Here is a 14,217-nt window from a genome sequence, read left to right on the forward strand (position 1 = left end):
GCCTGGCAATTCTGAGTTTCTTCTGAAAGGACCCCACCAGAGAGAGGAGGGAACCACCCTGCTTCTGGCCCCTCAGGGAGAGGGCCCGGCTCCTGGCCCTCCAGCAGCAGCTGGGAGCCTGATGAGGTCAAGGGGCTGAAGGGTCAAACAGAGCATTTGGTGGCAGGGGTGGGGCGGGGCAGGGGGAAGGAGAAGACAGGCACGTGTCTTCCTTTCAAAGTTCGATAGGAGGCCCCAGGAGACCACGACCAAGTGCCTGCGCCTGCACCACCACCTGCTCCATTCAGCTCCTTTAACCTCGGCTCCGCCCCGGTCTCCTGCCCCTGGGAGGCTGTCACAGCCACGTGCACCACTCTCTCCCGACACACAGGCTGCCTCCTGTCCACAGATGGCTCCCTCCCCACCCAGCTCCCTGGAGTTTAATGTGTTTGCCTGTTAGAGCCATCAGACTCGTGCGCGTAAGGAAAAGGAAGCACCGTAATGAGGGAACGCAGAGGGCAAGGCTCCCTCCTGGGAGCCGGTACCTGGTATTTCCAGGAAGGACCTGGTCTCCTCCAGCCCCTTCTCTCATCAGACCCTTCCCAGGGAGAGAGAACCCGAGCTCCCTCCACCCTAGCAGTTTGAGTAAGGGGCCAACAGCCAGAAGGCAGAGCAGGGGAGGCGGGAGAGGGACCCCAGCAGGCTGGAGAGCGCCCCTAGTTCAGGGAAAGTGAGCAACGGCATGGGAAGGCCAGGGTCTTACAGTGTTAAAGCCTTGGTTTCCTCATCTCGAAAATGGGGCTGATGATACTGGCACTGGTTAACAGGGCTGGGCTGTGACTGAGGGGACAATGAGTGTCCCTTCCCCAACTTTTGGCCTAAGACTCCAAAGTATCCTCACCCTGTCGTCTCCCACAGGTGACTCCAGCCTTAGGGATGGCCCTTCCTTACCTGCAAGGCGAGCGTTGACCCTGTTGTGGCTAGACCAGAGCCAGAGGACGGCGGCGTTGGGACTCCTCACCCGGTGCATGGAGGCAGCAGCCATCTGCTCAAAGTGGCTAGCGCAGTCTCGGCAGCCGAAGAAGTAGTGCACGTAGCCTCGGATGGCTGGGAGGACCTCCTGGGCCTTGGCTACAGGGGAGAGGAGACGCCATGCACCAGCCCTTCAGGCTGCCAGTCCCACAGCTGTTGCCTCCCCAAGCCACCCTGCTGTCCCCCATCCTGCCGTGGCCACCCCTGCACAGGTGCCACACACCCCAGCCTATGCCAGCAGAGGCCCAGTGTCCCCTTGTCTACTTCTCTACCTGCCAGGGTCACTTTACAGGAGACCCCATCCCCCTTAAACTCCTAAACCTGGATCCCCTTCCCTGCCACTCACCTGGGCGCTTGTCACTCACACCCAGGATAAAGTCCACACTCTTTGGCAGGACACTTGGGCTCTTCGTGACACTGGTAGGAGAGGCCAGCAGGGGCCACAGGGCCACTGCCCTAGCCCCAGGCCCCTCCTCCCCACCCACTCATGCTGCCTGTCTGACTTGCTTCCACCATGCCTCACCTCCCTCGGGCCTGGACCCGGCCTGCGCATGCCCTAATCTGTCTCCATCTCTCCTCGCTCTCCCCTTCCACTCCCCCCCCCCCGCCCACCCACTGGGTCCTCTGGACTGGCATGAGCAAAGGCCTATTAACCAGCCCCACTTTCTTGCTCTAACTGAAACCAGGCTCCCCGCTGAAGACACCACTCCTACTCAAACACGCCCCTCCTAAGTCCTTCACCCTCAGGCTCTAGGGCTGCTGGTGCCTGCCTCCAAGCTCACTCCTTCCTACCGCAAACCTCCCAGGCCTTTAGAAGCCAATCTCCTGCTTTTACCCCTTCACGCAGCAGGACACTGGCACCCTTACTCTTTTGTCACTCCTGGCAAGGTGAGACCCGCAGCAGTCCATGCCTGCCTCTCTCTCTCTCCTCTGCCTTCTCAGCTTGGTCTTCCGCACCCAGCACAGGTGCCCACCTCCCCACCACAAGGCCTCACTACACGGCCCTGGTGGTCTCAGCCTCTGTCTCCGCCGCTGCTCGGGCTGCCCTACTCCTCACCTCCTCCAGGATTTCACTCCCATTAATGTTTTCTTTCTTTACTGTGTCATCCATTTCTCCCCTGATAAAGGATCATTCCAACTGGGGAAAAGGATGATCATAAAGAAGTTCCCTCTAACCCAGTCACACCTCAGTTCCTGCTCACTGTCTGCAGAATTTTGCCTTCTGGTCTCTCTTCAGCCAAATCCAACCAGGCCATGACCTCCACTACGCCACTGACACAGCCCTTGCTAGAGATGTCCTCATCTTGCGCCACCTGCAGCAGCCCTGGCCCCAATGACTACACCTCTGTTTGAAACACTGGACTCTGGGCCCCCTTGAAATCACCATGGCCTCTCCCTTTCAGCCTCCTTTGCTGGCGGTTTGATGCTCGGGACTCAGTCCTCAGCACTCTTCTCTACCTCCCTACCAGGGAGCTCATCCAGTCCCATGGCTTGAGCTCTGATGCTACTAACGACTAAAAGCTGATCTCTCTATCCCAGACCTCTCCCTGGAACTCCAGACTCAGCTCTGCACACCTCCACTGGGAGGTCCACTGACACAAAGTGGGCCATTGATTCCACCCTCCCACCCCGAGCCCCTGACTCCTCATCTGACAGGACTGTCATCCACAGGCCCCACAACCCGGAAGTCCACCTGAGTCCTGCTTCCCACATACCCTTCCTCCAATCTAGCAGTAAGTCCCTCAGCTCTGCCTTTAATATATCCCCAAATCTGACCACTTCCTCCAGGGACACACTGACAACCCCAGTCCAGGCCCCACCATCACTGCTGGGCGAGCTTCGCAGCTCCCTCCTCGGCCGCCCTGCCTCCCCCTGCCCCACAAGAGCCCATCCTCCACCTTTCTAAAGTGTCAACCGTCTGTCACTTCTGTTAGACTCTCCAGTGGCTTCTCAAAATGCCAACACCAACCTCCAAACCCTGCCCTCACCAAGGCCTCTGAGCCCTTGAGTGCTCACCTCCACCCCGGCCTCTCTCTGCAGCCTCGCCTCCCTCCCTCCGGTCACAACAGCCTTCTTTGGTGCTGCCCACACACCAGGCTTGTCCTCTGCACCTGCTGGTCCCTGGCCTGTGCTATGGGCCCAATTATGTCCCCCCAAATTCCTATGTTGAAGCCCTAATCCCCAGCCTCTCAGAATGTGGCTGTATTTGCAGACAGGGTCTTTAAAGAGGTAAGGAAGGTAAAATGAGGTCATTTGGGTGGGTCCTAATCCAATAGGACTGGTATCCTTGCAGGAAGAGGAATTTGGACATGGATTGGGAGAGGGATAACTGCATGGAGACACAGGGAGAAGATGACCACCGCCCAGCCAAGGAGAGAGGCTCGAAGAAACCAGCCCCGAGACCTCCGCCTTGCACTTCAGTCTCCAGAACTGAGACAACAAACGTCTACTGTCTGAGCCCTAGCCTGACATTCGTCAGCAGTCCAAGGACACCAATACAGCCTGGGAGGCTCTCTTCCCAGATGTCCCACACTGCCTCCTTCTCTCCACCTGGGTCCCAGCGCCGGGCCCTCCACAGGGAAGCCGTCCCCAGACCCCTCTCCAGACAGCACCCGCTCCGGCGCTGCTGTGCTTTGTCTTCCTCAGCGTTCGTCATCATGGCTGAAACCATCCCTCTGTGTCTGTCTCCTGCCACTCAGATACTGGCCCTGGGGGGACAGGGACCTGTCCCATATGCTGCTGTGTCCCTGGCTCCTGCAGTGCCACACGGCATGGTGGAGAGGCTCCATACACACTGGCTTCCCACACCACTGCCCGGCAGTTCCTCTGATTCGTGGGGCTCTGCACAGGCTGCTCCCTCTGCTGGGATGCTCCTCTCCTGGCAGAATCCCTACTCACCCATCACCCCTCAACTCATCCCGTGAGGCCTGGGGCCCCTTCCCAATGGCGTCGAGCCCACCCTCTCTTCACCCTCACATCCTTCTCTCTGCCATGGCCCCAGCCCTGGTGCACTGCAGGCCTCTCTGTCCCCGAGCCTCACACTAGAGGTCCACCAAGAGCAGGCACTGCCGCCCTTTTCACCCATGTATCTATCCTCCAAGCCAAGTCACAGCCTGATTCCTGAATCAGTGTGGATGTGTGGATTGAATTGGATGCGCACCCTTTCAATCTTCAAAAGCAGGTGTGGGGCAGCGTGGCCAGAGAGCATGGTGGTGCAGTTTGTAGACAATACAAGGCAGTGGGGGAAATGTGTTTCCCCAGCTTCCCCCAGGAAATTGTTTTCCAGTGGGAAGCACAATAAAATTGCTCAAAGTGCCTGCTATGTGTCAGCCATGTAAACTGTGAAATACACGTTTCTTTCTTTGTTAAGAGAATAAAAAAACAGAATCACAAATTTTTCATGAAGACTGAAAGCAAAGCAAACTATAAGCCCGGAGAAAGCCAGGGAGAGGCCTCAGCCCCCGAGCTCCCGGGGCCGAGGACAGGACTGGGTGAATTCCCAAAGTCTGTTCCCTCCTGGGATCGGTGCTATTCTGGCCATGTGGGGCTACCTGCAGATACAGCAATCCCGCCGGAGCCCCAAGGCTGACTCTCCCCATCCTCTGGCAGTTGGGAGCCAGTGGGGAAATTCAAGAGAGATGCCCTGCTGCCTCTCCCCTTGGAGGGTCGAACAGAGCAGCGTCGGAGGCACAGTGGGGTGAACAGGCCCTGGACGTACCTGCTTCCTGTGAGTGATCTACATTTTGCCGAGCTGCCTGCACAGTCAAGAAGTGGAAGAGGACCCACAGGGAGCAGGGAAAGCCCCGGAAATGTGGCTCACTCCCCTGGCAGCCAATCCAGTTCACCTTCTTGGCGAGAACAGCACCCTAAGGGACACACAAGTGTGAGTGCACATATGGAGAATGAAAAGGATGCGAGAGGCAGAGAGAGAAGCTTCTAGGAGACAGAGCCCTAAGACAAATGAGGTCCCTCAGTCTATCACCTCGAAGGTGGCATTTCCCTTTCACCAGCTCCACCCACTGAAGCAGCAGCAGACCTAAAAAGCTGTGACCCAGATCAAGTTGCATCTCGTTCTAGCCTCAACTTCCCCAGCTGTAAAACAAGGGCGTTATTTCTGAGGTCTCTTCGAGATTTGACACCCTACAAGTCTGTAAGGATTTACACCTTTGCTGGCTGCAGTGACCCACTTTTGCAAACAGCAGCATGAGCAGGAGCCCAGAAGGTGCCCTGGAGAGGGCCAGGGAGGCCATGCTGAGCAGCACCACACGCTAAGAGGCAGTACAGGTGTCTCACCAAGTTTTCATCCCAGCCCAAACACTTACTGGCTGCATGATCCCAGACAAGTTGCTTAACCTCTTCAAAGTACTGTTTCTTCATCTGCTAAATGGGGAGAATATCTACCTTCCACTAACGTTATGAGGATTAAATGAGATGTGTGCATAGACAGCTCAATCAATAGTCATTTATTAATTATTAACGGAAGGACCCAACCAAGACCACTGACTCCCTGGTGCAAACTGGCGAAGGAGGTTGGAGATAACAGGGTTAACCCCTTGCACTCTCATAAATATGAAGGATGGAGACATCTTTATTTGCTTCCCATACTCACCTCTTTCCTGTCATCCAGGGCAGTTTTAAAGAAACTGTAGGGAATTTTATTTCTCTTCTGCCTCTTGAGCCATTCATTCACGGAGTGCAGGAAGTTCTGGACTAAGGGCCGGCCAGGGAAATACTGTGGGGAGGAACAAGCAGAAGCTGGAGAGTGAAAAGCAATTCCCCAAGTTCCCCGTCCTGCAGATGGTAGGAAGCTATGCAGAAGCAGGCTGGAGGGGCAGGGAGTGGGGGGTATTGTGGAAAGTTCCAAAACCACCAGGAAAACATTCTAACTAAGACACAAATGTGACTTCTGTACTACCTTTGCTCTGGGACACCTGGTAAGGCTAGAAGATGGGGAAGGGAAGGTGCTCACTCTAAGTGGGGTGAGGTCCTGGAAGTCTCCCTCTCTCACACTGCAGGCTCCTGTGCAGCATCCCCCAACCATGTGCCACCACTGGGAGGAAGGCGGGAGCACTTGTGCCCCTTGCCAGGGCTGCTGGGAGCCCTGGGCCACACAGTCCTGTCTTTGGGTGGTCCTCGGATACAGCTGACTTGCCAACCGACTGGCCAGCTGGGCTAGGTGGGCACGAGACCTTTCATTTGGATTCCATGGGCTGCCAGTGAGGACCAGCCAGGCCAGGGGCTCACAGCCAAGATCCAGATCTTGATGGTAACTCCCAGTGGTCTCTGAGGAGCATGAAAAGCTACTCTGACAATAAGTCAACTCAAATCTGATTAGTATCAGCACTTTAAAACCACAAGGACTCCCAGAAGGAGGATGTGTGTGTGTGTGTGTGTGCGCCTGCGTGCGCATGCACAGCACAAGGGGAGGAGGGCAGGAAAAAGAGGGGCACAGTAGCGAGCTGGTCAGATAAAACCACAAGGCTGGCTGAGGGGATGAGGACCCTGAGAAACTTGCAGCGAAGACAAACATTTGAGAGGAGAAGGGTACTGGCGATATGAATGGTAACTAAACAGGAAAACCTGCTAACAGATCCATTCCTCTGAGAAAGCCATTAAATAGTCCTATCACACGTTGGGCTGGACACCTTCCCCCAGAGTGAGAAGTGGCCGGAAAAGACCATGCTTTGACACGTGCCCTCCTGGTGAGCCCACACGGGCCTCTGGGACTCACGCACAAATTTATAGCTTGAAGTCAGCACTTCTCACTGACCTTCGCCATCATCCCGACTTGGAAACTTCCCCTTCTAAGGCGACAGTGCCAGAAGGAAGGATGAATTAAGGGGCTCTGGACAACTGGGAGCACGGAACCTCTGGCGCCCACACGCCACCCAGTGGCCGCTCCCGCCAGCTGCTCACAGGAGGGAGCACGGGCTGGGACAGGCAGGGTGGAAGGGCACCGCCAGGACATGCAGAGGGCCTCCTGACTGACCGGGCACCTGCAGGGCTGGCAGCTCGCCGGGGGAGCCAACAGAGTGTGCGCTCGCATCCTTAGGCGTTCGGGCCTGCGAGCACCGGGCACTCGGTGGTAACTGGCATGGGCTGGATGCGAGTGGGTGTGGCCCCCTGCCCAGCCCCTCACCAGCTGGAGGACTCTGGCAAGGTGCTTTAGCTCTCTGGGGCTTTGTTTCACCTTCTATGAAACAGAGATCATACTAGAAGCCATGCTGTGGAGTCTGCTCTGAGAAACAGAATGAGGAGCTAATATACAAAGAGCACTGCAGGCACCGGCAGGGCTGAAGAAATGGTAGCTGCTAAGATACTACTATTCAGGAAGAAGCTACCCAAGCAAGGCAAGGACCAGAATACTCTGCAGACCCCAGGGGATGTGCGGGCAAAACCCAAACAGAGGGTCTCCAGGCCCATGCCCCAGGTGCCTCTACTGCTACTGCTGGGCATCCCCGGCTTCCCTCTGTCCTACACCCCACTGCCAGCCCTGCCCTCTCTGAGGGCCCTAGCTCTGGCAGGGCAGGCATCTTCATCTCAAGCTCATTCCCAGCCCTTGCTGAAGGCGGAGACTCAGCAAGCACGGAGAGGGTGATGCTTAAGCCTCTACCCAGCTCAGGGACCTGTATCTCATTCTTTCCCCCCATACTGGCTGCAAACAGCCCCACTGGGGACAAAGAAAGTAGCAAGTGTGAGCACAGCTGAGAGATGCGAGCAGTACACAAGCCGATCTTCCTGGGGTGACCCCTTTGGAGGGTACTGGATAGGGTGGTGGGGTGTCTGAGGCATGCCGGGAAAGCATGCTGGGGGCTCTCCTTCATGGGTCAGGAGGAGGGACCGTACATGGGACCGTTCTGGACTTTTCCCCTCTGAGTCTCTAGGTTGACAACCCCAGGTCTCTGCACTGTGAAGACCAAACAGCTCTCAGCCTTTGGAGGAAAGGTCTTTATTATGGCAATGGACTGAAGAACAAGAGCTCGTTCTGCATGGGACTTCTGTGAGAGGCAAATGACGGTCCTACCTTAGGCTGAAACGTCCCTGTCAGGCCCTCTGTGTCACCGTGCATGCATGTGACCAAGCCAGGGGGTCAGGACAAGGAGGTGGGAAGAAGGGATCAGGCTGGCAGAAAGTTCCCAAGGAGAGGCACAAATCACCCCGAGGGCAGCCCCAGCTTCCTGCAGACCCGCCCTGAGGAGGGCGGGCTCAGATCCGGGCCCCAGGGCCAAGGGAGGCAGAGCCCACGGCCAAACCCGAAGCGCCCAGAGCCACATCTGACTCAGCAGTACTGAGCAGCAGAGTCCTGGGTTTCCAGCAAGGACGCACTGGCCAGGATCTGGAACCAAAGGGAAGCGGGCAGAGAGGGAGTGGTAGCCACCTCTCACCTTCAGAGAGGGAGGAGCACAGGCTCAAGGCCTCACGAGAACACCTCCGGGCTGGCAGAATGAAGGCATGGCACTTGAGCTCCCTGGGCCTCTTAAATCGGGGTGGACAAAATAAACCGCCCACCTCACAAAGTAGTTAAGAGGATTAAATCCTAGACAAACATCAGGTCCTCAATGAATAGGAGCTACCCTTCGTGGAGTAGCCACCTTCCCGGGGAAACTATAAAGGAATAAGGAAGGCATGGCCAGGGCCAGAGATCGGGTCAGACTGGGAGGAAAGCAAGGAGTATCAGAAGAGCATCCTCTCCTTCGCTAGGGTGTCCTCGGGGTCCTGCTTTTCCACTGACCATGGCAAGGGGTGGGAACCCACACTGGGGCTCTGACTGAGGACTCAGGTAGGCAGAGCCACAGTTGCCGAATCAGCTGGAAATATCCCCAGGTGGGAAGCACGGGCCCTGTGTCCCACCCACACTGCTGCATGCGGCAGGGTTGTCCTTGGCAGTGTGCGACTGGTGTGGGGTATGGCTGAGGCTGGAGGGTAGCACCTATGGTGGACAGGGAGAGCTGTGGGTCCAGGTGTCCAGCCAGACCATGGGCTTCTGGAGGGAGGGGCTGACGGGGTACCCAGCTTACAGGAATGCACACTGACCATCTGTGGAATTGCACAGACAAGGGAGGCCATGGCCCTGCTCACCTTGGCCAGCACTGCCACAAACTTTTTCAGGGCCACAAGGCGCTGCCCTTCCAGGACCGGGAACCTGCCCACTTCTATCCGCAGGATGTAGTGCAGTGCAGATTCCAGGTCAGCCATGTAGATCTTGGAGCTGAGGACCCAGAGGGAGGTAGAGAAAGAAAGGGGTATTAACCATGGTGCAGGGGCTGCAAGGAGCATCCAGGGCTAAAGGGAGAGAAGAGGAGGGGCACTGCTGATGGTCACAGTCTTGTAAGTTACCACTGGTTTCTGCCAGAAATGTGCTGTGTGACCTTGGGTAAATAACCTAATTTTTCTGAGCCTCAATTCCTCATCTGTAAGATATGAACAATAACACACTGCTCACAGGTAAGTTGCTGAGAGGATCAAATACAAACACAAATGTAAACAACTCTCCGCAGCTCCTGGCAGGGAGTAGGAGTTTTCTCTCTACAAGCCCACAGCCAGCGCCCCAGCAACTCACTCATCAGGACAGCTCTGAGCCAAGCCCACTAGACACAGTCAGACCAGCAGGTTCAAACACATGACATGGTCTGGAAAAACTGGGCCCTCTCTGAAAGACCAGGGTTTAGCTGCTCACCAAGGCTGGGAAATGGGGGCTGGGGGCAGCAGGGAAAGCAGGGCCTGTGTTTCTTTCAGGGCTGATGTGCTCACAGCTGCCAGACCTCATGTCTCAGATGGGCCCATCTCGGGCCCATCTCAGGCCTCTCCGCAGCCCTCAGGGAAGGAACAGAGGCTCCATGCTGGCTGCTCCGCCCCAGGCCCATCATGCTGGGGTCCAGACTCAGGATTCGGATGGCAGGGGCCAGGAAAGTTGGCTGCCTCCTCCCCTGTCTCTTGAGACCTGGGTTCTGGCCTCAGTTTGACCATGAGCTAGTTCTGTGAGCTTGGGCAACTCAGTTGACTTTCCTGGGCCTCAGTTACCTCGCTGTAAAACACATGACTCGCTCCTGCCCCTGCTACCTCCTGAGGTTGGAAAGAGCCAATAAGGTCAACTCACGGGGTACGCACTGTGGCTGCCTACGCTCTCCCTCAGGGCAAGGTCTCCTCTGTGCTCCACTTTGGTGTCCTTGGGCCTCAGTTTACCTCTCCATTCATGTGCCCTGCCTCCAGAAGTGGCCCCATGACTGAATGAGGTAACACATGGAAGGTGCCCAGCACACAGCCTGCCACATACACCAGCCCAAGCTATTACAAGTACGTCAATGGTTTGCATAATCGTAATGATTGAATGATTACAATGATCATTCATAACGACGGAATGATCGTAATGATCACACCACCTCTCACTCTCTCCTTCTCCCTTGATCTACTAAAAGTCTCTCCATTTGGCACTTTCCACGCTTAAAGTCCCTCATGCTAAGATGCAAAGTCCTTCTTGCCATCACCTTTCCCCCACTGTCTCATGCATCCCCTTGTGAGGGGCACCGTCCTGACCAGCTCTGAGAAACCTGGCCAGATGTTTCCACCTGGTATGCAGCTGGTACCAGTGCAGGAGGTCTACAGCTCTGTCTCACTGCCCAACCACAACAGAAGAGCCAAGGAGCCTCAGAGAGAAGAGGGGCGCTCTCATGCTTACGACTGTGGACACACACAGGAGACCTGAAAAGGCAGTGAGCTCACTGACACCACAGGCATTCAAGTGAGGTTGGGTGCCTGCCTAGAAGGGATGCCGTAGGGTCTGCACAAGCAGGGACTGCATCTGCCTATACATATCTGCATCCACAGTGCCTAGCACACAGTGAGTACTCAAAAATATTTACTGCAGAAATAACTGCTCGGATGGGAAGCTGGTCTGGAGGCCTCAGAGTGTCCTTCCATGCAGATTCCCTGTCTGTGAGTAGAGTTAAGCTGAAGGAGCATGGGCATGGAAGGTGTTCATTCCCTCGTGAAGGATGGCTGGCAGTGCCAGCCAGCATTCATCACAGTCAGCCCTAGTCCCGCAACAGACACCAGTGGGACCGCAGCTAAATGCTGCTCCCACACATCGAAGGCCCTTGAGCAGGGCCAGCCCCCAGGGTGGGGGACAGCCTGGCTCAGAATGTACACACTAAGCGTATGACAAGGAAGAAGAATGAGCAAGAGGGTGTGGGTGTGAAGGTGTGGTGGTCTGTGACAGAGGAGGGAGAAGATGTGAGGAGAACCAGGCGTGGCCTTACCGATCTGCAAATTTCCAAACAGTGGGAGCTATCTTGTTAGCAGTGGTTGGTGCAACTGTGGTCTGGGCAGCCTCCCTGGTGAGTCCAGAGAGCCTCTGCAGGTAAGCGGTATAAAAGGACCTGGACTCCATGAGCCTGTGAGGGCACAGAACCAGGGAGGAGAGGCAGTGAGTGCAGAGAACAAGATTAGAGCTAATCAAGGTCAGAAGAGGAAGCAGGGTGGCTCATCAGACAGAAGGTTTATTAAATATATGAACTAGATTCCATCTTGTCCTCCGTGAGGCCAGAAGATGGCACCCAGGCCTCATTTTAACCTTTCTAATCACTGCACCTGCTCTGGAAAGCCTCTTTGACACCAGTCTGATGTCAAACCTCACCTGGTAAGGCAATTGGGCCTGAGAATTCCCCCAGTGGCCCTTTGGCTCCAGGCAGGGCATGGAAAGGCACAGGACAGCCTGGTGCCCACGGACAGGAACGGCGGGGTGTGACTCCCTTCCCCAAGGACCCCGAGGTTCAAAATGGTAGCTGCCCTTCCATAAGCCCGCCCTGTGGTACTGTGAGTGACATTACCCCCTAAGAAGTCCAGGGAGTTTGATACGCGATTTTTAAAAAAAACAGGTACCAACAATGACAAACAGCCTTCAGAATTCTCTAAATCTTTTTACAGTCCTTTTGGTTTCTTTCTTTTTTCCGACAGGGAGGAGTCCTCTAGGGCACAAGATACCTCCTGAGCACATATTCTCTCTCACCCACAGCTAGGGCCCCTGCAGAGAGAGACGCCAGGCCCAGCAGCAGCATGAGGGCCGCCCCGGGGGAGCTGGCATGGGACGCACAGCTTCCTTCCACTCCATCCTGGCCCAGGGTTTCTCAGTGAGCAGATGGCTTGGGAGGCAGCATCGTCACAAACAATTTTCCCCTCCACCAACTCTGAGAGAGGAGACAATGCCTTCTCTCCCCACCAGCACTGGCACTTTCTGGGCCCACCCGGAAAGTGAGCACCTCCCTGTCCTCGGTGGCATCGTGCCTCCTGGGCCCTCTAGCAGGTGATTTGGGCCAGGGTGAGGCTGAGTGGCCATCCTGCCTGGCACCCTGTGGGTCAGCACTGAGGGCCCCGAGGAGCACCTCACCAGGCACCACAGGCAAGCCTTGCCTCCCTGGCCCAACGCTCCTGCCTGCAGGGCCTGGCTGACATCAATCATCTGCCCAGGGAGGGCACCAAGGCACCATCTGGTGCCATTAACGGGCCATTCAGCAGTGGGAGCCTGGCAGAGGGGCTGAGGCTGGCCTGATTGTTTTCTCTCGGCATTTTGGAACTCGCTATTGTCTGGCTGCTAATGAACTTTTCTGCAATTAGAAAACCAAAGAGAGGGAGGGTCAAGCATATTTGAGTGCTTGCCGGGCCTGCAGCCTGCCAATGAGTCTGCCTGCAAACAGAAGAGGGTGGGGAAGAGGGCCAGGGCTGTGGTGGGGACATAATGGGGGTGCAGACAACACTGCGTGGGGCGAGCTGAGGCCTCTGAGGTCTCTGAGCTGCGGAGCAGGGTCAGGGTTCCAGGCCCAGGCTCCTGATGGTGGAGGCGCTGGCCCCGCAGACAGCAGACTGCAGTTTCTCCTGCAGGGGGCTCCTCAGAAAGAACATGTTAGCCACTGTGAAAGGTGGGCAGCCCCTCTGGGCAAGAAGGAAGGATGAGCACAGGGAGGGAGGAGAGGGGACACCAGGAGACAGGATACTCACACGGGGACTCGGGAGACAGAGCCGTTCCGGAACAGCAAATAGCAAGAGGGGAAGTCAGTGACACCAAACTTTCTCACCACATCGGCTTCTGTGTTCAGCACCCTGCGCACCACCACACCTTTGTGCTGGGACAGGTCCAGAGCCACCTGCAGGGACAGCAGGACATCTGGGGGCCAGGCCACTGGGTGGAGGGAGCCAGGGCTGAGTCTCAGCTCTGTGAAGGCACCCAGATGGCAGCTGTGCTCCTTCCAGACTCTAAACCCGCAAACAGTGGGCCACAGTGATGCACGGGAGACATTCGCCATCAACGGCAGCTAGCTGGCAAGTAACAAGTGCCAACCACCGCCCAGGAGGGGAGGCCTTGGAGCTGTGCACAGCACACATGCTTTAATCTCCTACCACAGTCCCAACTGGGTAGCATTTTCCTTCTAATGAAAGCAATTTGTAAAAAGCACAATAAAATGTGGTTTCATTTTAATTCTTGTTTGTTTTTTGTACTGAGCCAGCACGTTCTTGTCCTTAAGACCTTCACACCCCAAGATCTGACTGCTCTCTGATGTCCAGGATTCCCCAGGGCCTTCTCATAACATTTTTCTAAAAGGAAAATATCCCTTTAGAAATTACTAATCATTGTTTGTTTGAAATATCAATTGGTGGGGGCAAGAGCAGTCTTCCTTATGGAAGCTTGAGTCATAGATGTTTAAAGAACTGTGATTTTATTGCGTTCAAATACATATGGTAACAAATTTCATGGTTAGGATACAAACAAAATAAACCTTTGGAACTGGGTAAACTTCTAAACTCTGAGCCCAGTATGTGCAGCAGTCAGAGGGGCCCTTTGATCAATGTGTATAGTTATAAGATCTGAAAACGCTTCTTAACGCGGGGCTCTCTGAAGGCAACAAGAGGCCTTGTTGAGAATGACAATGTCTCCACATTAGAAATGGGAAGAGAAGTTCTGAGCATAATCAGACAGGCCATCTGCAAATGGCAGGCACGAGCTTCTATTACTGACCTCTCACGCCTCACCATGGAGCAGGTGGCGCCCACTAGCCTTTATTCTTATATTTATAACGCTTCCTATCTAGACTCCAAATTAGAAAAATATACTTCTCAGTCATCATTATTTTTTTTTAGAAAGAAATAAGAGAAAGCACTAGTTAACACGTATTGTGTAGGTATCATGTAGTATCCACACAGATCGCCTCATTTATC

At 55.3% G+C, this 14,217-nt stretch overlaps 1 protein-coding gene across 3 annotated transcripts in view; it reads right to left on the minus strand.

Moving 5' to 3' along the window:
* QSOX1 (quiescin sulfhydryl oxidase 1) overlaps positions 1 to 14,217 on the minus strand; it is a 46,001-nt gene that overhangs the window by 4,982 nt on the left and 26,802 nt on the right. For all 3 annotated transcript variants that reach the window (XM_009192296.3, XM_009192292.3, XM_003893448.4), the window contains exons 6-11: positions 13,003 to 13,148; positions 11,268 to 11,402; positions 9,091 to 9,220; positions 5,621 to 5,743; positions 4,730 to 4,877; positions 931 to 1,110 (exon numbers count right to left, since the gene is read on the minus strand). In XM_009192296.3, coding sequence (XP_009190560.3) covers positions 931 to 1,110; positions 4,730 to 4,877; positions 5,621 to 5,743; positions 9,091 to 9,220; positions 11,268 to 11,402; positions 13,003 to 13,148 — 862 coding nt within the window. The remainder of the gene's footprint in view (positions 1 to 930; positions 1,111 to 4,729; positions 4,878 to 5,620; positions 5,744 to 9,090; positions 9,221 to 11,267; positions 11,403 to 13,002; positions 13,149 to 14,217) is intronic.

The sequence above is a fragment of the Papio anubis genome, chromosome 1 (genome assembly GCF_008728515.1).
Source record: "Papio anubis isolate 15944 chromosome 1, Panubis1.0, whole genome shotgun sequence".
Lineage (NCBI taxonomy): Eukaryota > Metazoa > Chordata > Mammalia > Primates > Cercopithecidae > Papio > Papio anubis.